Source organism: Ictalurus punctatus, chromosome 6, assembly GCF_001660625.3.
Source record: "Ictalurus punctatus breed USDA103 chromosome 6, Coco_2.0, whole genome shotgun sequence".
NCBI classification, from domain to species: Eukaryota; Metazoa; Chordata; class Actinopteri; order Siluriformes; family Ictaluridae; genus Ictalurus; species Ictalurus punctatus.
In genome coordinates, this window is record NC_030421.2 from 29,323,887 (window position 1) to 29,349,801 (window position 25,915).

Genomic DNA, 25,915 nt, shown 5'->3' on the forward strand with positions numbered 1-25,915 from the left:
TATCTCATTTCACTCAAGAGTTATAGCCAATTATGCAACAGTGGCCACGCCTACTTCCTGTGTTTTTCCTGTGTAGCTACCTCAAGTCGAAAGTTTGGCACTGGTTTGGTCCCGATCGAAGGAAAAACATGGGGATAGTTCGCAACAGTATGTACACAGATGTACGTTTTGTTCGCCTTGTCCCAAGGATTCCACAGATAGACACTTTAGTCTGTGAAGAATCATTCAAAAGGTTATGGAAATTTTTCAGGAAAAAAAAAACAACAAAAAAAAAACCACTCACAAAAAAAAACAAGGTTTTGCTCACTATAGCACCACCATCTGGCTGATCGGGTCAAAACTTTGTACTCTGGGGGCTACCTTCCCTCAAAGTTTCAGCTCTCTACAACTTACGGTTTGGTCTGCCCGATCAGTTTTAGGGCATTACAACGATAATAATAATAATAATCATCATCAATATCCTTACAATTACAAAAGGGTTTCAATCCTTCGGGCTTGAACTCTGAAGTCCAAGTGCAAATCTTGATCATTAAACATTTATGCAAAACACTTATTTCAGTTAAAGTAATTTGCAAATTAAGGTCTGTATGTGGATTTTCCTACACCTCAAAAAAGACGAGAACAAGTCCTCTGAACCGCTCTGACGGTATCGCCCCAGTGTTAGAAAGTTGGAATCGTCGACATCCTTTCTAATCTTACTTTTGCTTAGAACCGAACATTATTTTACACTAAACATGTGTTATACAGATGAATCATGATGGAGTACTCCTTTAACACAAGCTCAACAGCTTCAAACCTGTATGCAACGTGTGTGAAGTCAATCCTGCCTGGATTTGCTATAATGTATTTATGCCAGCGAGCTCATGTTACTAAATCCATCACACTCTTCTTCAGCTTCTCTTTCTCAGCACAATGTGGCTGTGGCCCATTAGTCCAGTGGATTGTGCATGCAGTGGCGTGTGGAGCGCTCATCCGTGCACTGGCCTACTGAACACCCGCTCCACCCACCGAAACAACACCGAGCAGTCATATTAGCTCACGTCCCTGTAGACGACATCAATAATGCATGCGAGAACACTACTGGATGTGGCTGAATGGCTTTATAAAAAAAAAAGAAGAGAAGAAAAAGAAAAAAAGAAAAAAAGAAAAAGCGCTTTGAATGTTCAGTGTTACGACCTCGAACACGCTTTTATTTGGCTGAGTGATGGCGAGAAAACGAAAACAAACGAGAAAGATCTCTCTCGTCTATTCTTAGCGCGGCCCGGTTTACGCCCGTCACTTTCTATCCGACAAAACGTAACCTTAGGAGGAAATAAAGTTAAGACTTAAGGATCCGTATTTGATTCCTCTGCCACTCCAGAGCCTTGTGAGGAAGATAAAAGGGGTCATGGCCTTTCCTCTAACCCTCCTCTAGCAGAAGAGGCTTCTCACAAAATTCAGCAGGCTGTAAATAAATAAATAAACAAACAAACAAACAAACAAATAAATAGGAAAGGAGAAACTGCTTCTAGTGAGCCTCAGCAAAGTAGCGGAAGTAGATTAAAACGTTAGCCACCTGGCTGGAAGACAAAAGCATGATGACCGACTCACGGTTAAATTTAAAGCGTTAAGAGGTGTGTGTGTGTGTGTGTGTGTGTGTGTGTGTGTGTGGGGGGGGGGGGGGGGGGGGGTCATGAACAAAACCAGACATGAACAGCGGGGACCGAGTGTTCCGCAAAGAGAACCGCAAAGAGCGAGCTATTTTTATACAGCACGCTAGCAGGAATCACATCATGTTTGTTTTTTTATTTGTGCTTTTCCTCATAGCCGATCAGTCTGTACTGAACTTGCTTACAATCCGATGATTTGGATCATAAGAATAATTCGGTTATCGTGAACGGCAAACGATTGGTGCGTAAAAAAAAAAAAAAAAAAAAAAAAAAAAAAAAAAAAAAAAAGGTTCATATTTTTTAAGCTGATGTGTGAATAATTTAACAGGCTAGCATGATGATCTGCCCGTAAACGTGATACTTGTACAGCGGGTCTACTCCAGATCCTGAATAAAAGTTGGTCACGTCAGATGAGAGGCTGCTAAATCAAACTGTACCGTATTATACCGTAGCACGTTCAAATATCGAATCGGTTCCTTAGGAATCCAAATCATACTGTACCGTGTCAGTCCGTACAGGATTCCGCAGAGTTTCTGTTGCGGTCGAAAATGCTTGTGTTTACTTGAATTTCGAAATCACATGAGACTGTTGGTAAATGAGACCTTTTAGCTGTACTCATGTACAATGCACGTGACTCGAAGAGGGCTTTGGCTGATGACGTCACATGGCCCAAATCTACCAAAAAAATAAATAAATAAATAAAAAATAAAGCCATTTTGAAAAATTTCAAGCGCCTACGAATATCGATCGTTGCGTTCATTTCTGTGGAGCGTCTGTTGTGTAAAAGCTCGCCGTGCTCAATCATTTCTTATACTGTCAAAGCAATATTATGGTGCTTACAGGATTCCTCTCAGTCTCACGGCTGCTCCTCGCTGTTCTTGTTACTCGTCGTATCGTTCACCGGCAAGAATCTGACGCACTGGGAATACAACGGCATAGTGCGTGTTTGGCGTTAGACGCCAGTCACAGTCAGGTTACGGCACCTTCATCAGCAGCCTTCATTATTTAAGCCGTCTAGCTACCAGTCGTACTGAGAACAGACACAAAACTGAGCTGAAAAGAGATGAAATAAGAGAAAATGAGCTCGGTGTCTCATTCTGAGTGACAAGAATGAGATTAAATGAAGCATCACTAGGTAATAGACCTGTTACACACATCACACAAAAATCCCTACACACACACATACACACACATACACAGTTCAGATTGATCCAGAAAATCCTGAAAGCTATATCTTGGATGGAACGACAGCCCTGAAACCACACACACGGAACAGAACGTGCTGAAGAGTGTGTGTGTGCGCGTGAGTGTGTGAGTGTGGTAACACGGCGCAGCACTGAAACTGCACGGCTGCATATTGATCACGCAGGACTGAGGCTTGTGCCCCGGCTGCCTCTCGGCACCATTACGGCAAAATCGCAAGCCTGTCTTCAGTGATTAGACTCAATCATGTAATAAAATGCAATTGGAGTGCATTATGCATCGCTGGCCTCAGAGCTTTCACAGCTAAATCAGATTGGCAGCGCTGCTCAAAAGCTGCCATACTGGCGCAATATGGCTGCTGTAAAATGACCAACTGATCAATTAATTAATCAATCACTCGGTTAATCAGATTATTATACAGTCACTTATTCGGGGGATACAGCGATGCAACTGTATCGTTTCGGATATGATGACGCTATCAGAGCTCTGTGTAGTAACTGACACCTGATGGTGATCTGATACAGACACTCTGGTAACCGAACCATCTTCGCCTGTCGAGTTATGTGAAGCAATAAAGGAGCGAGAACTCGGGGGATATAGCGACAGTTGTACGTTCGTGCGCATCAGCCGTGTCCCGTCAGTCAGCCGTTACATTCAGCCAGGTGGGGTAGGTCGCCAGTATCAGCTCACGGTAAAGACAAACTGGAAATCGGTACGACGGTATACAACATGGCCACATCGCTTTACTGGCCCAGATCTGGTTCAGTGGACAACTGCTTATAGATAGATAGATAGATAGATAGATAGATAGATAGATAGATAGATAGATAGATAGATAGATAGAGATAGATAGATATAGATAGATAGATAGATAGATAGATAGATAGAGATAGATAGATAGATATAGATAGATAGATAGATAGATAGAGATAGATAGATAGATAGATAGATATAGATAGATAGATAGATAGAGATAGATAGATAGAGATAGAGATAGATAGATAGATAGAGATAGATAGATAGATATAGATAGATAGATAGAGATAGATAGATATAGATAGACACAGATAGACATAGATAGATAGAGATAGATAGATAGATAGAGATAGATAGATAGATATAGATAGATAGATAGATAGATAGAGATAGATAGATAGATAGAGATAGATAGATATAGATAGATAGAGATAGATAGATAGATAGAGATAGATAGATAGAGATAGATAGATAGAGATAGATAGATAGATAGAGATAGATAGATAGATAGATATAGATAGATAGAGATAGAGATAGATAGAGATAGATAGATAGAGATAGATAGATAGATAGATAGAGATAGATAGATAGATAGATAGAGATAGATAGATAGATAGAGATAGATAGATATAGATAGATAGATAGAGATAGATAGAGAGATAGAGATAGATAGATAGATATAGATAGAGATAGATAGATAGATAGATAGAGATAGATAGATAGATATAGATAGATAGATAGATAGATAGATAGATATAGATAGATATAGATAGAGATAGATAGATAGATAGAGATAGATAGAGATAGATAGATAGATAGATAGATATAGATAGAGAGATAGAGATAGATAGAGATAGATAGATAGATAGATAGATATAGATAGAGAGATAGAGATAGATAGAGATAGATAGATATAGATATAGATAGATAGAGATAGATATAGATAGATAGAGATAGATAGATAGAGATAGATAGATAGATAGATAGATAGATAGATATAGATAGAGAGATAGAGATAGATAGATAGATATAGATAGAGATAGATAGATAGAGATAGATAGATAGATAGATAGATAGATAGAGATAGAGATAGATAGATAGCTAGATATTGAAAATTACACAGCATTCGCTGGACATGCCGCCGGATTGCAGGATTCACAGCTCAAAAGGAAAGCTTCACAAAGCACTCCGGAACGGTCGGCGCTGCCGATGAATACCGCGGCATCGGCACGCGGCTTGCTACAACCAACAAAGCGTGCGTAGAGCCGACGACGGCAACCGATCGTTCCGTGATCCTTGAAGGATGAAACGCATCACGGTAAACGATAATTTAAATGTTGCTGAAAATGGAATATAGTTAACAATGAATATTAAACGATTTTTTTTTTTTATTATTATTATAACTAAACAAAAAATACTGAACACTAAAAAGCGAAGAAGAAAAAAAAAAGGACAATTTTAAAGATTAAGTACATTAACATCATATCAGCTACTCCCACTGTGGGTACAATTATTATAAAGAATAATTTCATTATAAATATTTAAAAAATGTATTAAGAAGAATAATTTAAAAAAAAAAAAAAAACATTTTGATACGACATCGTGGAAAAGTTTACTGCGACAGTTGATCACGATATCGATATAATATAGTCATATTGCCCAGCGCTACCCAGGAGTAATGCAGCCTGCAGCTTGGCGAAATTGGCGGGCATGGTGGCTTAGTGCTTAGCATGTTTTCCTCGCACCTCCAGGGCTGGGGGTTCGAATCCTGCCTCTGGCCTGTGTGCACGGAGTTCGCATGTTCTCCCCGTGTTTCCTCCGGGCACTCCGGTTTCCTCCCATAGTCCAAAGACATGCGCTGTAGGCTGATTGGTATCTCTAAATTGTCCATAGTGTGTGAATGTGTGTGTGCGCTTTTGCCATCCACGGTGCCTGCCGCATTATGCCCTGGGATACGCTCCAGGCGACTCTGTGTAGGATAAGAGGTACAGAAAATCAACCGAAGGATGTTTTTTTGTTGTTGTTGTTCAAAACTAAGCCACGTCAATACAAACTGGATCGGTGGTAAATGAAAGTGCATTTAAACGTTACATGTGTAACTGTACCATTTCTGTTTCGTATCGTCAACAACGAGAGCTGATGACCGTGCTGTGTATGGAGCGGAAAAACGCAGTAATTATCAGCTAAATAAAAGTCGATGTTCATTTCCCCGGGCGCTAACAACTCCGCGTATAGGACCGAGAAACCTTTCTTCCTTTATTCCAACGTTGCATGCTAGTGCTTAAAAGGTCATTCCTGACAAGTCTCGGAGTCTGAACAACTCAGAATGTTCAGAAGATGACTCGAGGTCAAGGGCTACGTTTGAAAAATATAGCCTAGACACGCCGCCTGTGTGTATACATGTGCGAGTGAGTGAGTCAGAGATAAATAGAGATAAAGACGGAGAGAGACATGTTCTGGTCCAACAGAACTGAGGCAGCTGTCTCACAGCTCCAGCCTTCACCACTTGGCAGCACCAGGCTGAGCGCGAGTGCCAAGGCGGCGGACAGGGCGCCACTTTCAGTGGCCAATACAGGATGCTCAGAGTCCATCTGTGAGGACTGGCATCGGCGGCGGCCAGCAACCGTCTCCCAAAAACACATGTACAGTATTCGGGTGACTTCTCATTACGGAAAAATAAATAAATAAAAGAAAACGTTATACCGCAACGCTCATCGATTCTCAAATCGATTCACAGATTCGGTTTCAATAACGTCGGCTATCGCGGTAGCCCTATTAATGCGCTCGTTCGAGGACTCGTATGCTATACAGCGGTTTCTATAGTAACACCTCATACACAGGGACTTGTACGGCAGACGCTCCACGCAACCTAAGTAGAGATGTAACGGTATGAAAATTTTATATATCGCGAGTATCGTGACCAAAACCATCACGGTGATCATTACGATCGCGGTTTTGTTCGAATGTGCTGAAAATGTACAAAAAGTACTGATACACACACTGAAGTCATTTCAACAGGTTCGGTCTGTGTTCGGCCGCACACTCGTTACATCACCGGCCCACCGCGGCACCACTGTCGTTTTTGCTTTTTTACAGTAATAAAAATCATTTCCTTCGGTTAGAGTTCGAGAACACCGTGGAAGGCAGTCACGGCGCTCGGGAAATTTTCCAACCTTCCTAGAGGACCGGATCCGAAGTGTGGTCTTATTTTGGATTCTTATAAAAATGCTGAGGGAATCTTAATAGAAGATGGTACAGGGTGTCTGCCGAGTTTGCCGGAAGAAAGTTGCTGCGAAAGGGGGCTTCGGCGCTTTATCCCTCGCTTTTAAATCGTTTACGGATGCCCGTGCGGCCACACATTTCACTTTCGCTTTCGGATTAGTTGCAATTAGCTCACTCGTCCCGTCAGTCGGCCCGCCTCGCTCTCCCCGTCAGTCGGCCCGCCTCGCTCTCCCCGTCAGTCGGCTCGCCCCGCTCTCCCCGTCAGTCGGCTCGCCCCGCTCTCCCCGTCAGTCGGCTCGCCTCGCTCTCCCCGTCAGTCGGCTCGCCCCGCTCTCCCCGTCAGTCGGCTCGCCTCGCTCTCCCCGTCAGTCGGCCCGCCTCGCTCTCCCCGTCAGTCGGCCCGCCTCGCTCTCCCAGTCAGTCGGCTCGCCTCGCTCTCCCAGTCAGTCGGCCCGCCTCGCTCTCCCTGCACTCGAATCATTAAGATGGTGTAAGTAAATGTTTCTTTGACTTTTACGGAAGGAATCTCAGAGTGTCAGAGTTTTGTAAAAGTCAATAAGCTTTCCACTAAGGGAAAGTCTCTAGCTGCATCCCAAATGACATACTACACACTATGCACTTGCACTATGCACTCCACTGTCTAGTATCGTCTCAACTGTCGCACTAACCTTTTTTTTTTATTACTATTTTTTTATCACTAACAGTGTTGGGGGTAACTTTTCTCACAGATATTCTACAACAACTACACATGGGTAAAACGCCAGACATGTTCATTACCAAATGACAAAAATTGCAATCGTGGGAAAATTTCTATTGTACAAGAGAAACATCAGGAAACACTTTTGGATGTACTGCTGGAGCGAAATATCCGACGTTGAGGTGCTAAGACAAACCGTCGCATTATTACCAACCGTCGTGTTTTTTCCCCCTTACGTGACGAACCCTCGGCAGAGATCGGGGTGACCTGAACTGCTCTTAGCGGGATGAACCGTCTAGATTCGTCTCGATTGTGTTTACTCCTGATATTAAATCATCGCTTTTTATTAAAGCGTTCTCGACTGTGGACCGCCGTATGGCTTCCTCTAACAGGCTCCGATGAAATCGAGATTTTATGGTGAGTAATAAAAGCTGCATTTATTTTAAATATCGTGTCAGGATAAAGGAGATGAACCGCACTGCTTTTGCTGTGAGGAACAAGCTGCTGCACTGTGCTGGCCATCATCCAGCCTTACAGAGAGAGAGAGAGAGAGAGAGAGAGAGAGAGAGAGAGAGAGAGAGAGAGAGAGAGAGAGAGAGAGAGAGAGAGAGAGAGAGAGAGAGAGAGAGAGAGAGAGAGAGAGAGAGAGAGAGAGAGAGAGAGAGAGAGAGAGAGAGAGAGAGAGGTGGGGCAGTTGTATGGCAGAAGTGAAACGTGGGCAGAGTGCCTGACTGTTACATCCCCAACACACCCACTCCATCCCCTACTGAGTATGCAAGGTGACCCTTGACAGCTCTCAGTGTTTCTCAGTAAGACACAGAGCAGCATGCCACCTAGCACAAAACATGAAGCACTGCCCAGAAACACAGCATGGCTCAACACACACACAAAGTTTTAGCATCAGGGTTCACGACTGCTGAATATTTTATCCATGAATCCAGCTACACAAAGCAAACCACATCCAAGCAAAACCAAGCACAAGACCAACACATGATCTAACTTGTTAAGAAAAGGCTTATTCCGTAATGACTCGCTTGGCAGGAATCACGAACAATCCGAGCAGCGCACTTCCCATTTCCTGGAAAAAGGATCATTTCAAAAGTTCCTGTACATCAGAGGTCAGTGGACTAGCCCTGCCAGAACGGTTCAATAAGGAAATTTATTCCCCTAAGAGACGTGTGTAAAATTAGCAAAAGGTCGAGACCTTCGCTGGTTTTACAGCTGATCACACATAGGCGAAGAAACGACTCCGCTCTCACTTTACACGCTCACACGCAGCTTTGCAGCCTGTCAATACTCTTGATTTTCCACTCTGAGCTCCTAGTACTGCTTCCAAATTCATGCTTCCTCATTCGGTCCGGCTTCACACACCCAGCAACTCATTACACGCCGTTTCTCTTCTGCCTTGTTTCGGCTAATATTCGTTATTTCACGGTACAATCAAATAAACGTCACGCTGGGTGCCCTTTATACGCAACCAGGCTGCAACTGCCAGTCTGTCAGGACTAAACTTAGCTGGTTTTGATCCCAGGGTACCGTTTGCTTCACAGAAAATTAAAAAAAGAAACATCCGCTCGATACAGGTAAGTACGTGGGACTGACTAGAGACACGTGTTTGTGCATGTCCATAGGCGAGGACCGGCATGAGTACTGCTGTGACACATAACGAGGAGGGAGAAAATGAGAAGAGTTAACGCAACGAGAAAAGTGGCAAGGTTCAGATAACGCATTATTTGTCGTTGGGGTTTTTTTTTCCCCCCCATTAATAAAAACAAATAAGCGAAATAATCAAACCCTGCATTAAGCGACGTTCATATCATTAACGAGCAATTCATTAATGAAGCCTCAATGAGCAACACATACATTAATGCACACGTCAGCTGCCAAAATCCAACATACGGCAGGAGCGCGGTATGCCGTCAACATTTCTGAACGTTCTGCGAATTCATTCTTGTACTTCGGTGCTGCTCGACTGTCGCTTCGGCTCGGGTCAGGAAGCGTTCGTTCATTTTCTAGAACGGCTCTGACGATAGCGCCGGCCGCAGTCCTTCGGATCCGTTATCGTTTTATATAACGGCGACTCATTCGCATGGGCTAATACGGTGGACACGCCGCATACTCGAATTCCAACGACGATGATAAACCAATTAAAAAACGTTCCGTTATCTAACAAAGGCGAGGTATAATCGTCGATAGGGTGAAGTTTTATGTAAGTGAACGTTTACGGAAGGAGTCTCCAGTGTCGGCATTGTGAACGATCGGCTTTGCGTCACGAGAGAAAGTCTTTGGGACAAAAAGTTTGCAACATGACGAGCTGCAATTCTTTCGGTTCTATTAACCTGGAGAGAGAACGGGGAATGACGCGGCAGTGGAAGTAAATATAAATGGATAAAAAGATGGGAATCGTTGGAAATTTGCCGTGGTACGAGAGGAATAAAACTCTTGGGAAGTTATTGCTATTGGAAAAGAATCAACTTTGCGGTGTTCAGAGTAATTCTGCTTCGTGTCAGGCCACACACGCACCACCAGGTTGCTGATTAGTTTCCTGTAACTGCACAAACGCAAGAGTTTCACCCCTGAGGTCATGTATAAAGATGCATTTTACATCGTAGTTTAAATGTTAGTCGATGCAAACATTTCTCACTAACGTCTAAACAGAAATGTCAATTAATGCTTGTTACTACGACGACATGTACATGCACATCAATATGCTGATATTGAGCGGAACTTGGCAATAGTCTAATTAGCGTCGAGTCATGTAACGCCGCAATCCGATTGCCCGATTCGGATTAAGACGATATTCTGACCCCCACCCCGGGAATACGCCCGTTTTAATCGGAAAATCGTTGCGCGTAAACACCTCAGTCAGAAAATCCACTGAAACGAGATGTATACGCATGCTCAATCCACAAGGAATTGTGGGTGCTCACAGATGCTATGCTGTAGGCTAGGTATTTAAGAATGGCGACTCGGGCACACTTACAACCACCGTGTTTACAGGAATATTCCGCTGCCTGTACGCATATAAACATCGGAATATTGCCGCGACCCGGATATAAGCCTTAAACGGAATTTGATGTAAACATACATACGTCGACGTTATGCATTGTGTATAAAAGCAAGATTTGTTCATGTTACCTCATGCTGTAAATAATGCTGCTTAAAGGAAACTTAACGTGATGTAAAGACCTCCAACAGGTCATCGATGAACCTCGGAAATCAACAAAAAGCATCCTTAAGCTTAATGCCACTGGACCCTTGTGTGTGTCCATGTGTGTGTAGGCATGAAAACCTTTAAGGGAGTCATGTCTTGGCAGACACTGAAACAGAGGGAGCGTTAGATTGAGATGTAACTGATGTACTGCACCCACCCACGTACCCGGGCCCGTGGTGTAAGCGTGCGACTCTGCTGCGTTGGCAGTTTCAATAGCGTGCTTCTGAATGAATAAGGCAGGCTCTCACTCAGCCTAGTTAACATGCAGGCAAATCTGTCTTCATCGACTTCATCAGGGGTGTCAGAGCCTCCTCTTCAAAGGGCAAACACTCCACATGCATCACCCACACACACACACAGCTATTTCAATAAATCTTTTACACCCATGTTAACTTGCTATTGAAAGAAAAGAAAAAAAAACCCTGGTAATAAGCGTTCAGCAGGCAACAGGTATATTACTGGCATGTTTAATCGGGGTGGGCCGGCTTTCCCGTGGCTCCAAATGGGCGTTTAACAAGCGCCCGACTTTATATCCACTTCATTTTCATTTACTCTCAGAGCAGGAAACAGCACTGACGGCTCTACTCTACGCTGCCAAAAAGGGAAGGGGGAAAAAAAGCCTCCAGCCAATCAGTGGCGAGCACACACACACACACACACACACACACACACACACACGGCCGTCATCAACTGTCAATCGAGCAGCACTCACGCAAATGAGCTGAGAGGTGAATGCAAATGCAAGTGGCCCCAGCCAATCAGCCTGACCGCAGACGAGCAGCATTACGTCACGCTAGTCAAAACGCCTAATCGTAAAAAAAAAAAAAAAATCACATGCGGATATTTAGCCGTGTGTTCGTCACGAGACCAGCGTTTCGACCTTGACGCCGATACGATACCGAAGTAAGGGGAAAACGTTCTGGAAACGTCATCAATTTTAGAAAATAGCCGGGCATTAAAGATGCATAACAGCAGCAGACAGAAATGTAAGCAGTGTACGCACACACATATAGAAAGGTTTTCATGAAATATTAAATATTCCAAAAAATAAATAAATAAATAAATAAAAAATAATCAGAGAGAAGAAATCATTCTTAGGCACACGAACGGATTCACACCAAAAGTGTTCTTAAACGTTTTCAGTCAGGGACACCTTGAACTTCGCAATAAACTCCGCAGATGCCGTTAATACACATTTCTTTTATGGACAGACAATTATTCAAATGAGTCCTTATTTAAATGCGTGCCATTTAATTCGGCCTTTTTTTTTTTTTTTTATTAGATCCGTAGAGTTTATCTTTTTAACAGAACACTCCACTGACACATTTGCGCCAAGTGTACATTATTTATAGGCCTATAAATAGGTTTGTGTGGTTTTTTTTTTTTTTTTAAATGTTATTGAGGTTTGGATTAAACCCATTCAATTCAAGTGACCAGTCAAATCAGTTAATAACTATTAGAACTCCATAATGATGAAAATCGTTTTTAATAAATGGTGGTTTGCGGTTCGACTTCCACCACTGCAACAAAATTAAATAAATAAATAAATAAATAAATAAAAGCATGAACCACTGCTCCAGAACGTAAACCTTTCACATTTTCCACATTATTTCTGTGTGTAATACTACTACCAGTGTAAAATAATGAAAACAGCTGCTTTAACCCTCAACCTCTCTCTCCGCTTTGTATGTGTGTGTTTGCGCGCGTGTGTGTTTTGCGGCTCGGTGTAAGCTGTATTTAAGGCCGAGCAGAAACCCGACATCTATTACCACTGAGCAAACTTGGCTGAGAGCAAGTTTTTTTTTCCTTTGACTGTCGTTGGCCGTCGATTGCATGCGTAGGTTTACTGACTTAACCAAACAAAACCAAGAAAAGAAGAAAAAAAAAAAGAAAGACCAAACTCATTAAATATTATTGTTAATGGTTCAAAGATCTTGGCTGAAATAATCTATTAAATATGGCAGCTGATTGGACTGGTATGTATGGGTGTGCTCACTTTGGATATGAACTTCACACCTGCTGGGGCGGACTCGCGGCATTCCCCTGACATGGCTGGATGACCGTGAAAGCTATTGCCGCAATCACAACAGCAGTAATGTTCTATGAAACACTGTCTTGTAATGATGGACTATTGTGTGTCTATATTACTCCACAGCGCACGGAGACTTCCGCGGCAGCTTGATTAGTACGGCTACTGAAATATTTACTGCGATTTGGTGTGTCGATCATTTTCTGTACTGGAATTCCATGTGAAATTGTATCTGAGCAACTTATTTTGTCACGCAGAACTCTTCAGAAAGGGTTAAGGGCGGTTGGGAGCACAGTGGCTTAGTGGTTAGCATGCATGCCTCGCACTTCCGGGGATACGGGTTCGATTCCCGCCTCCACCCTGTGTGTACGCAGAGCTTGCATGTTCTCCCCAGTACAGAAAATGGATGGATGGAACTCTTCCAAAGTCTGTACTGGACAAATAATACGTTTATAACTAATCCCCTGGGCGAGTAAAATCTCCAATGCGCTGCCCAATCCTATGTTGACGAGTGGCTAATTTGGTGAGCTAGTTAAGTGAACAAGTACATCATTACCGCCCTCCACCCATGAATATGCACGTAGAGCATAAACACCAACGTGTTCATTTATTTCTTACCGACTGCGGTTCGAAATTCAAATGTGCATCACTCATTTTATGTTTATTCCTGACCCTTGACAGACAGCGATCACCTTATGACCACTACAAACGGTTTCCCAGCCATAAAAGGCAACACGCCACAACAGAAGCCTGTTGGCTTCTCACTTCTGAGCCCTAATTCAGACGGGGTTATTTTCCAAACAAACCCATCACACAGTCGTACCTTTTATCATCGCTGATCCCAAACGGCTCAGTGTCTCCGTTGTTTAGTGAGCTGTGTTTGTTTTGGTAACAGTAGAGTGGCTCACCCCGCTCAGCATTATGCCAAGTGATCCTGTGAATATTTAATTGCGCTCCCACACAATGAGAGCACAAAAATGGCTGTCACGCCCAGACTTCTGCGAGTTGCTTGCTTGTATGATGTGCATTGTGCAAGGTTTCCTAGTCATACCTGTGAGTTATCAGGTGATTTACTGGGTTACACGGAAAGACAATGGAAAACAAAAACACACACACACACTCACCCACACACCCACCGTAGTGTGTAAATACACCCAAGTGTACATAAATATCTATAATAAACTTGTATACACTTGCACAAAAACCCAGAGGAAGCCCGGATAAACCTGCCTCATTAATAAGACATACGGCATGCCAAGTATAGCCCAATGACAACAGCACTCACAGAGAGAGAGAGAGAGAGAGAGAGAGAGAGAGAGAGAGAGAGAGAGAGAGAGAGAGAGAGAGAGATGCATTATTTCTGTACTCAATAGACGTGCCTCATATAAGCCACTTACAAATAACCTTTGCACACACACACACACACACACACACACACACCACTACAGTGTCTCGGACACTATTTTCACAATCGGTAAAAACTAGCCTATTGAGATTGATATCGAATGGCTACATGTTTCAACCAAGATGAATAATAGATGACGCTGGATGCGGTGGTTTGATATTGTGCTGTGGTATTGAATGTTCTGATTACTGCTGAGGGACAAGAGCATGAACGAGCGCTGCACGATTTGGCAGAGTGAGGAACCAGAAAGAGTGCAAACAGCGGAGACAGACAGGGAGACAGAAAGAGAGGAAATGGAGGGAATGGAAGGAGACATAAAGGGGCCGTTGGTAGCAGGCTTGTCTCCAGGCGAGGAGATCATGCAGCCAAAATCACCCTTCAGCACCATCTGTTTCCTACTTGTGAGACTGTCATAGGCTAAAGAAAATGCATTTTTAGGTCCCGCCCAAACCCATTCTAAACTCACACCAAACCCGAGCTAAACCCAGACCAAAACCATGTTAAATGCAGTCCAAAAGCATTTAAAACCATGCACACGAACACTCTAATCCCAGACCAAACCTATTCTAAACCCAGACCAAATCCACTCTAAACCTAGCCTAAACCCATTCTAGACCCAGCCTAAACCCATTCAAAACCCAGACAAACCCATTCTAAACCCATTCAAAACCCAGACAAACCCATTCTAAACCCAGCCTAAACCCATTCTAAACCCAGACAAACCCATTCTAAACCCAGCCTAAACCCAGACCAAATCCACTCTAAACCTAGCCTAAACCCATTCTAGACCCATCTTAAACCCATTCTAAATCTAGCCTAAACCCATTCTAGACCCATCCTAAACCCATTGAAAACCCAGACAAACCCACTCTAAACCCAGCCTAACCCATTCTAAACCCAGCCTAACCCATTCAAAACCCAGACAAACCCATTCTAAACCCAGACAAACCCATTCTAAACCCAGCCTAACCCAGACAAACCCATTTTAAACCCAGCCTAAACCCAGCCTAAACCCAGCCTAAACCCATTCTAAACCCAGACCAAACCTATTCTAAACCCAGACCAAATCCACTCTAAACCTAGCCTAAACCCATTCTAGACCTATCCTAAACCCATTCTAAATCAAGACCAAACCCATTCTAAACCCAGCCTAAACCTATCCTAAACCCAGACCAAACCCCTTCTAAACCCAGACCAAACCCACAACCAAACCCTAGACTCAACTCAAAGCCAGCTACAAAACCTCTCCTAAGGCCAGGTCAAGCCTAGCCAAACTGGGCTCTCAGTGACACAAAACTGCCTGTGGATTAGAGGTTCTGTAAATATACATTACATATAATATAATCATCATGATCACATCCTGTATAAATACACACCTCAAAAGACACAAAAATCTGCACAAAGGCCTCTGACACACAACAGATATGTTGCTTTGTACCCTTAACAACTGGCCTGTACGGACTACACTAGGCATTATGTCCTATAAAGGAGGGATTATTACATTATGACACTATTATATACATAGCACTCGTGCTCATTTCCTCAGAACGGAAACTGCCAGAATGTTGCTCCCCGCTCATCCAAGCACATGTGTAGGTGAGACTGAAAATGCACGCACACGAGCGTGCAGCAGAAGGAAACCACTTACGGACTAAGCACTTTTCAGTTGCAAGCCAGTACAACACCCAACATCTCTAGCACAGAGTGGAAAAGGCAGTGCATGTCAAATTCTCTGGAGTCTTTAGGCATGGCTCTGCTGGAATCAAAATAATCATAATTCTCACGCTTTCGGCACAGAAAAAAAAATCAGATCTTTCCTCTCGCTGGTGCGGAGAATTGCCTTTTTCACTCTCGTACTTGCATTAAAGTAAAACGGATGATAGCATGCTACGTCAGACAGTACAGCTGTGTTTCAATATGAATAAGAACTGGACAATATACTGTTCCATAAGTTGCCTGAAGTTAGGACACACCAATCTGAAGCAAACTCAAATCACATGCATCATGCAACACACACACACACACACACACACTCCTACCAGAGGGAATGTGGTTGAGTCCAGATGGTTTGAGAAGCTCCAGAGGCTGCTCTTTACTGGAAAGGCTATCTGTGGGAGAGAGGGAGAGGGAGAGGGAGAGAGAGAGAGAGAGAGAGAAGACGAGCGTTCAGAAACAATCCAGTGCACTGACAATCAGCCAGAGTGCAGCTGTGTGAAGCATCACACTGAGAGAAACACTGAGAGAAAGAGAGAGAGAGAGAGAGGACAATACACTCGCTTAAAGACACATGCACTCAGATGGGGGGTATTAAGAAGGAAACGGGGTTATGGAAAAATAACCTGTTGGAAAAGAATTTGCATTTCTGTTCACACCTCTAATACCAAAACACACAGGGGAATGCCTATATGCACATGCCAAAATACAGAGCTCTCACTACGAGCCTGGCTTTAAAATATCCCCCGCAAGAAAATCAATCAATTAATTAATTAATTAATTAATTAATTAAAGGGCTTCGACTGGTGGATTATATAGATTCGGGTTCATAATCACAGTTTTCCGTTCTGAATAATGAAGAAAGAAAAAATAATAATAATACAGGATGACAACGTACCCAGAAAGATAAACAAGTAAATCTTTGCGAATTGTGTCTGTGTCTAGGAAAATGATCAACAGCAGGGTGGTACGACGCGGCCCGGCAGGAAGCGGAGTTACTGTTCCCACTCAGAAGGTGATTATTTTCCAATCAAAGCACAGCACAAAGTGTTTTATTCCTTTTCCTATTCCACAGCAATTCGGCAACAATAACAATTTGACATTTATTAAAAGAATGACATTTCATACTTTTCATCCATTTTAAGGAACATTTAACATAATCACCTAACGGATTAAGATCCGGCCAGGTTCCTGAGCGGGACACTATAACTGCTATGAACAGCTAGCCACACTGTTTTCTTCGAGTTAATAAAACACCACCACAAACTGCAAAGCTCTCGGTCCTGAAGACTGCAGTGTCAGGAAAAAGTCCGAGCTACAGCTTAACGTCTGCCTGGTAGAAAGCACCGACACTGGAGACTCCTTCCAAAAACACTAAATAATAAACATGCCCTGATGGCAAACTTTTCACAAACAATTAATTACACGTGATTAGGTCGAGTATCCGATAGACCGGTGTGCCTGGGTAAATTGCCACTATATAAATGATAACTTATTACAATATAAATCTGTCTTTTGTCTTAAAGCTAGCAACGGCTCTGAGCCGTGCCGCTGTAGAAAATGACTCGGAACCCTCTGACCAAACAGAATCAAGCACAAGAGCTTACAAAAGAAAATAAATAAATAAATAAATCAAGGAACATGAACTACATAAAACCACAGAGAAACACACTGCAAGCACAAACTCAGTCTCAGAACACTGACTTCACATAACTGAGTGTGAGCTGCATGTATTTATATAAAAAAAAAAAAAAAAAAAAAAAAAAAAAAAAAAAAAAAATTTAAAAAGGTGAGAACCCTGACACGATGATCTGGCTGCTCCTCACACCTACACACTGAGAGATGAGTCGCGAAGCGCGAGCTTTACAAAGACGGGCAGGCATTTGACTTCAGCGGAAAGCCTGAAAAGAGCACCAATTATAGTTCGCCGAGAGAGGGTATGTGTGTGTCTCGAACCGACAGCAGGTTAGAAGAGGGCGAAAGTGCCTGTGCTCCAGTCGTCAGCCATTCCAGGCTCAGAGCACGTATCCAGCACTACAGCCAGAAGCTCTGAGGGAGAGGAAAGACCTTCCACCCTGATTCTCCTACACAATCCATTCACATCCAAACTGAGGACAGGTGATCCACACGGCCCAGGTGTCCTCGCCCATTCTTAAGCAGGAACGCGGGCATTCGAACACCTTCCCTCGCTTTTCATGTAATTCTGAATATATTAAGCAGTGGGTTGTGGAAGAGACCCAGGAGCATCAAAGCATCATTTATTTAATGAAAGAGGGGGAAAAAACGAGCACGAGTGCGCTAAACTTACAAGCTCAGACCTACAAGTGGTTTGAACCTTACAGACACACACATACAGAGCCATCTGGCTTCTATTTAGTCACACAAGTCAAACCAAAACTTGTTCCAAACCATTTTTCCCCCCCTCTATATTAATTCATACATGGTTTGACATGGCAGTTCCACAAAACATGGCAGAACAAGCGCCCACACTTATCCTTGTGAAGAGAAGAAAAAAAAAAAAAAAATCCAAATTCTATGAATATGCAAATTAGAAATGGCTCCAAAACTACACACAGTCGCTGCCTCCCCTGGTTAACTGGTACCGAGTGGCCTGTATTTGCATATTGTACATGGCAGACTCGTATGTTTTATGGAAGGAATAAAACGCAACAGGGTGTGCCGTTATAGGGAAATAATGAAGTTTTTGATGAGGTGATTTTACAGTTTTCTTATGTACATAATCTCAATCATCATCATGCTGATTTTATGAATGTACAACCCTGGGAAAGAATCTTACCGAGATGTTACAGAAAGTTATTCGACACGACTGGCCAATTAGAATAGAGAATTCAACAAATGCTCTTGTATGAGAATCTTCGGTAATAACTCAGATTTTGCAGTGAGATGTTCGAAAGATGAATCCCAGTATAGAGCACGCAGGACTCCAGTAAAAGAGGAATCCCAGTGGAGAGAATGCAGACGAACCCCCGAAATAGAGGAACCCTAGTGAAACCACTGCAGAAGCAGGTACAGGCTTGCATAGCAGGCAGAGTGAACTCCGGGTACAAAGTGGCATGATTGAAGGCAAAGCTACTTTCCGTTTCTGTTTCTGACTTTTTCCAGCCAGCCAGACTGCGGGCATGGTTAATACATGACGGAACACAAGAGGAATGAAAAATTCAAAAAGTGAACAACCCCCACCCCAGTGGAATGGTTACTAAAGAAAGATCCATCCACGCTCCACGGGCAGGCCTAATTTCTGTCTGACAGAAGGAAGAATAAAAAGACGAGCAGATGGGGAAAAAGTAGAGGAGGAGGAGGAGGAGGAGGAGGGAGAGGAAGAACACAGAATGGAAGCTGTTTAGTTAGGTTTGTGGATCAGGGCCTTGTTCTCGGGCTTGTATCACTCCTTGATCTATTTCCGGACGAAGTCTCCTCACACCATAATAGCATTTTAATTAGCCCACCCTGCCAGGACATCCATCATGCATCACTCAGTGAAAGCTTGCTACTAAAATATCAGCAAAAACAATGTTCAGAGGCAGCATTACACTGGAGCCATATTACACGTACAGACTTTCTGACATAGTCTACGTGTGTTAGCTGTCAATGCCTAAAAAACAGGAATGTCCATGAATGGAGTGCGAGAAAAGTGCAATACCATAAAAAAAAAGATCTTTATGGTGTACTGTAAGGTCATGTCTGAAGATCAGAGAGAAATACGCTGCTAGTTTATACGCTGCAATACAAAGTTTTTAAATACATGGCAATATGGTACTATAATATTATACACTTTTACTGAGATATTCTGAGTATTTTCCATACCACTTATCCTACACGGGGTCGGGGGGAGCCTGGAGCCTATCCCAGAGAACTCTGGGCACAGGCCGTGGGACACCCTGGACAGCGTGCCAACCCATCGCAGGGCCCAATCACACACCCGTTCACACGGACAGTTTGGAAATGCAAATCAGCATGTCTTTGCGGGACAGGCGGGATTCGAACACCCAACCTCGGAGGTGCGAGGCAAACATGTGAACCACTAAGCCACCGCACCCTCCTATTATTATTATTATTATTATTATTATTATTATTATTATTATTATTTATTTTTTTTAAAACATATTTTTACATTCATGCAAACAGGTTTCTAAATGCAGCACTATAGTTTTGGTGCCAGGCTATTTTTTAAGAATATCATTATACACATTCAATATTTGATATTTTTATAACCCTTACATGGCACCACTATGGATAGGTGTTACACACACACACACACACACACACATACACACACATATATATAAACAAACTGGAGAAATCATAAGTTGCATTTTCAGTTGAATTTGGAGAAACTACGTGAAGCATCCGTTGTGTTGAACTACTTCAACTGCTTTTGTTTGATTTGTTCGTTGCAAACAGCTGAAAGTCTGTACATTTTGACAATAAACCTGATTTGCAGTGGGGCATGGATAATTTTGATTGCAATTGTGTGGGTGTATGTATGTATGTATGTATGTATGTATGTATGTATGTATGTGTGTGTGTGTGGTGTTTGATTTTTTTTTTTTGTTTGTTTGTTTTTTTGCATGTATTGCCCGTTTCAAATCCCACCCCCCACAACATTTCAATGAGATTCAAATCTGGGCTTTGACTAGGCCATTCTATAACCCTCCATGACTACGTTTACATGCACAGCAGTAATCTAATTACTGACCTTACTCTAGTAAGATAATAATGTGATTAAGGTGTTTACATGAGTGGCTTTTAGAACACTCCTGTCATGTTCCTGTTTTACACGTTATAGAACATAATTAGATTAACAGCCCGCGTCATTACGTCACCGCGCCACGCCGTCCGACGTCCCTCCGGAATTTCACGCATCGACGTACAGTTCGTCTTCGTTCTGGTACCGTATACAGTTTTGGGTGTTTTTATTAAAAAAAAAATTTACGAACGCTTCAAGTGCGGTTAACTATTCGTCACGCTGTACGTGCAAATAGACGACTGTTGAAGCCGCAGGATGCGTCCCAAACCGCGTACTTACCGTCTATATAGTAGCCGAGATACATGTGTTTTTCCCCACTACAGGCCTATAGAGGGCAAGTATGCGGTTTGGGACGCAGCCGTGCTCTCTTGTTCGGCGTAAGATGTTGAGCACTGCGGTGTATGATTGTGTCCTGTCGCAGAATGCAGTGAAAACTCTCACACGAGGTTAACAGTGTGATTAAGGCGAGTACGTGTCTGTAACGCACGTCGATAATGCGACTAAAACAGGAGTACTCCACCTGTCTTAATTCCATTAGTGATTAATTCGAGTACGACCTTAATCAGATTAAGGTCATTAAAAACTGCCGTTTACATGGTAGTTTCTTAATCAAAGTATCACCTTAATTGGGTTAAGAGTGGATTATTGTTGTCCATGTAAACACACTGCATTTCTTCCTTTTGCTAGTGTGCTTAGGATCATTATCCTGTTGTAAAGGTACTAGCAGATATTTCGGGGTTCTCGGAGACTTTTACATCATTTTACATCAGACGGTCCGCTCTTGAATTTGCTGGGACGCCCAGTCTTGGACAAATTGGCAATCGTTTAAAGTCTGCACCACTCGTAGATGATTTTCCTTACAGTGGAATGATGCGTTTCAAATAATCTGGAGATCTCTTTTAAATCCCTCGCCAGACTCGTAGCCATCCACAACCTTTTTTCCTGAAGGCCTTACAGAACTCTTCAGATCTTGGCATGAGGACACCACACACCTCAATATCAAAGGGAACACCAGACCCTAGATATGAGAGGGGTATAAATAAGACCGGTTCCACCTGCACTCCCTGAGCAGGTTCTCATCACTGGCGCCCAATCCTGAACACCCGAGTCTAATTTTACACATTTGAAGGTTTGATAAAATGCAGGGGTGTACTTACTTTTTCCATGGGACTGATCTGTTGTGTGTTTTTTTTTTTATTATTATTATTCTGAAAATTACTACAAAATGTCAATTTTGTGCCATTTGATCAACTTTATTAATAGGCACTGATTCAAAGAGGATCAAATGTTTGCTTGTCCAAATGCCTCAAAAAAACCTCAACAATTTCCATGGGGTGTACTTATTTTTTCCCCCATGACTGTATGTAAAAATGGTAAATGGTATGTCATCCGCATTGAGCTTTTTCACTTTCAATTCCTCCAGTAAAGTCAAACATTTCTCAGTTCACTTGTCCTACTTAGATGTTCCAACTATACGGTACTTATCTTGGACGCATTTCTTGAAATTGAACCGAAAACGCAAACAAAATTTGCTTTAAAATGGTCCCCAATCCCCACCTATACACACACACACACACACACACACACACACACCTACTAGACCCGGCTCGAACCGTTTCCATACTCACTTGCCACAGATGTAGCCATTCTGTAGCGAATTCCCAGCAACCTGTTCATTAACGGATCACAAAAACAGCATCCTGTATTTTTCACATAACCATTTTTACGGAACAAAGTCTTTTTTTTCAGGCTTCACAGACATGAAACAAGAGACAGCGAACAAAAGGCCAAGTATCCACTCTCACTGTCTACATGCGAGATCCCACACACACTCACCACATCCCACACACACTGCCTAAAACCCCAACATGATTCTGTCCCATCTAATTCTAGCCATTCTCCCATAAACTAAATCAGACCACGTGCATTTTCCCAACGACTGCTGAAAGATTAACTGATCTTGATCTTCAGTCTGAAGAAACGACGCATGGTGGTTGTGTTTATGAAAAAAAAAAAAAAAAACAACACACAACACTGTTTTTCATTATAGTTGCAACACTTAAAAAATAGAATGCTGATGAATAAATACATGAAAGAACTGAACTGTTTCTCGTGTGTGTGTGTGTGTGTGTCACTGAGACGGGAGCCGGGCAGACGGGCAGCCAGTGGCAGATGGCAGAAAGATGACACCAGAGCCTGATGGGCTGGATGAGGAGAAGTCCTTCTGTCTGTGTGGCATCAGACCCATGGTTACACGCACGGACACGTTCACACCCACAGACGTTCAACATGTAGTACACCGTTCCCGAGTTCAGAGGTGATCAAACCGCTGGCCATCGGAGTCGTCGATTTACAGTCGGCTCGGATGCGGGCGACGTGAGAACTTCGAGAGAGGATTTCTCGATATGGTTCGAACCAGACAAAACCAGAGAGATGCAGGATGGTGGGCGAAATACGACACCAATAGAAAACCGTTGACTTCGGAGAATGATTCGATCACACATGGAGATCAAACGGTACTACACATGAACCCCGTGGCACGTGATTCACATCCAGCCGCCATCGGTAAAGCACTGATGAAGAAGAAATTGAGGAAGAAATCTATGCAACACACAATATAAAACTAAAAAGGAAGCTAGGAAAAGAGTCGCGTCCTCAGCTATAGGGATGCATCGAAGCGATCGGGTCAGTCTGAGTGCATGTTTTTTTGTCAACACTGATACGGATACCGAAATGACGAGTATTAAGTGCTCGCGGGCATCATGGAACATTTTATCTAGCACTGTTTATGTTGCTAACGTCAACTGCTAGCAATGAACACCATGTGCTGTGTACTGTAGAGCAGGACGGCGTTCGTGATCATCACACTTCGGTCGCTCCAGGATTTCGCGTTCGCGGAAAGGAACGCAGAATCAAGGGGAAAACTGCAGTATTCGCAGGAGATTGCAAGACATTCTAAATTAAAGCAGATTTTCAGCAGATTTGGTCCAGGACGCGTCACGTGACATCACCACAGCGCACTTTCAGCGAAAGCCGTCTTTGATACACGTGCGTCACACATGGGCTCATTTACCAAACATCACTGTGAACAACCGTGGAAAACGATTTCCCGCATCTGCAATTACGGGAAAGGGGGGGGGGATTTTAAAAAAATAAGAAAATAAATAAATAAAAAGGCATTTTTGGCCGAAACGATCACAAAAAAAACTCTGAAAAATGCTGTGAATTACATTCGCGAGCAACGTGTAGACCCTGACCTGTGTTTCAGTGTTCAGAGCTCTCATCAGCCTTCATCGTGCACTCTAAAGACACTGCTTATGCTGTGGCTCCTTCCCTTGATATTTACGTAGAGCACAGTGTGCGATCCGCTTTGCTTTAAGCATCGATTGTAAAATACTTCCAGAACGCGGCCATTTTGTTTCGTCTGTAGCGACAACGTACATTAGGTCACGAGGTAACGCGTAGTGTCGGAGTACGACATCGGTATCGACATCGATGCATCGCTACTCGGCTGTGTGGATCGGTTTTAAAAGACGTCTGTAAAATCTCTCTGTATCTCTCTAAAATTGATCTCGGCTTTGTTTTCAGTTAAGGTATCTTTTATAATCCGTACAGACACATACTTTTTTTTATATTTAAATCAATGTGCACCTTAAGATATATATGGAAGATTTACATATGGAATAAACGAGCTATTTAACAAACTGCACCATGATTGAATGATGAATTTGAGAAATAAATACGCAGCTGTTACAAATACACGGAGACACGATCAGAGAACGCATCAGCTACTGGTCATTATTGTTTCATGTCAGAACGGGACACTGGACAGGTACGCATGCTAGTTCTGCGGACTGCTCAGGTGAATTTCTGACTAAGGGACCCGAATGACCCGGGGCTGTCGGGTCGACCCTGAGCTGGAGGACAACACGAAGAGAGACACGAGCTTACTTATAATCAGCCAAACACCACAATGTCCTACAGCCACCTCTTACACTGCCTGCACAGCCTGCCGCCACACACACACACACACACACACACACACACAGAGAGAGACAAACAAGCAAGCAAACAGACGAACTTCAGTTCTTATGGTGTGTTGGTAAAAATAGCCGTTAATGATGGCGAGTGACTCAGTGAACCGTGGCAGAGATCGCGGAGCGTGTTTACAGTGCAGCCGAGGCTTTTGAAGTCTTATCAGCCACCAGAAGCTCCATTTCCAGAAGCATGCGATCCCGCGCCATTTTGGCCACACACATCCCAGAGGACATGGGAAATGACATCAGAGCTCTTACACAGGAAAGCATGGATAATCAGCTATATCTCTGGTAGAGGAGAAGCAGGAAATGCCTTTTATTTACTTCCTTTCTTCGCTCAGATCAGCGAAGTCCTCCTTGTGGACAGAACGTCATTGCTCGGACTTGTGTGTGCAGCCCCGCACCAGGGGCGTGAAGCTCTACGCTGGGGAGAAGCAGTGAAGGCGGGCGATCTGCTAAAGATACAGTATGAACTGCCGATGACAGGTCCGCCTGAGGTCACCTTGCCTCGACTCTCTGAGAAGCGGCAGGGAGGAACGAGGCCCGGCAAGAGCGGCGCTGATGAATGATGGAGGGAAAGACTAAATGAAGCAGAGTGTGACCGAGAGAACAGCATGGCCATTAGCGTCCTGCGTTAGCAGCCTTTAAGCATTCTGAGCTCCCATTCATTCTCCACAACGAAAACGCGTACACGCGGCACACAGACTGCGGCATCATATAGCATTTGGATTAAATCCGGCTCTGTGTGTACTGCCTGTAATACTGTACTGCCTCTACATCAGCTGTCCATCCCGCCGACCTTATTTAACACCCGACGACACATTCTGATCACAAATACCGATGCATAGAAAAGAAAAAAATTCAAGCTTAAAGTCACAACAGTTTATTTGCCGGAATGAAACAATTTTTTTTTTTTTTTTTTTTTTTTTTTTTTTTTTAAGTGCAAGGGAATTTATTAATTGTGTGTACATCCTCTATACTGCTTATCCTTCAGAGTTGTGGGGAACCTGGAGTCTATCCCAGGGAGCATGGGGCACAAGGCGGGGTACACCCTGGACGGGGTGCCAGTCCATCGCAGGGCGCACTCACACACATTCATACACTCGACACTTTGGACATGCTAATCAGTCGCACATCTTTGGACTGGGGGAGGAAACTCAAGTACCCAGAGGAAACCCCCACAGCACAGGGAGAGCACGCAAGCTCCACACACACAGGGCGG

The 25,915-nt window shown here is 43.2% G+C and overlaps 1 protein-coding gene across 6 annotated transcripts in view; it reads right to left on the minus strand.

Annotated features, from left to right (window-relative positions):
- The window catches only part of hdac4 (histone deacetylase 4), a 205,109-nt gene that overhangs the window by 108,595 nt on the left and 70,599 nt on the right, over positions 1-25,915 (minus strand). For 3 of the 6 annotated variants that reach the window (XM_053681096.1, XM_053681097.1, XM_053681102.1), the window contains one exon: positions 16,215-16,283. The exons of 2 other annotated variants lie outside the window; for them this stretch is intronic. In XM_053681096.1, the coding sequence (XP_053537071.1) occupies positions 16,215-16,283 (69 nt within the window). The remainder of the gene's footprint in view (positions 1-16,214; positions 16,284-25,915) is intronic. One more of the 6 variants, XM_053681103.1, reaches the window with a different exon arrangement.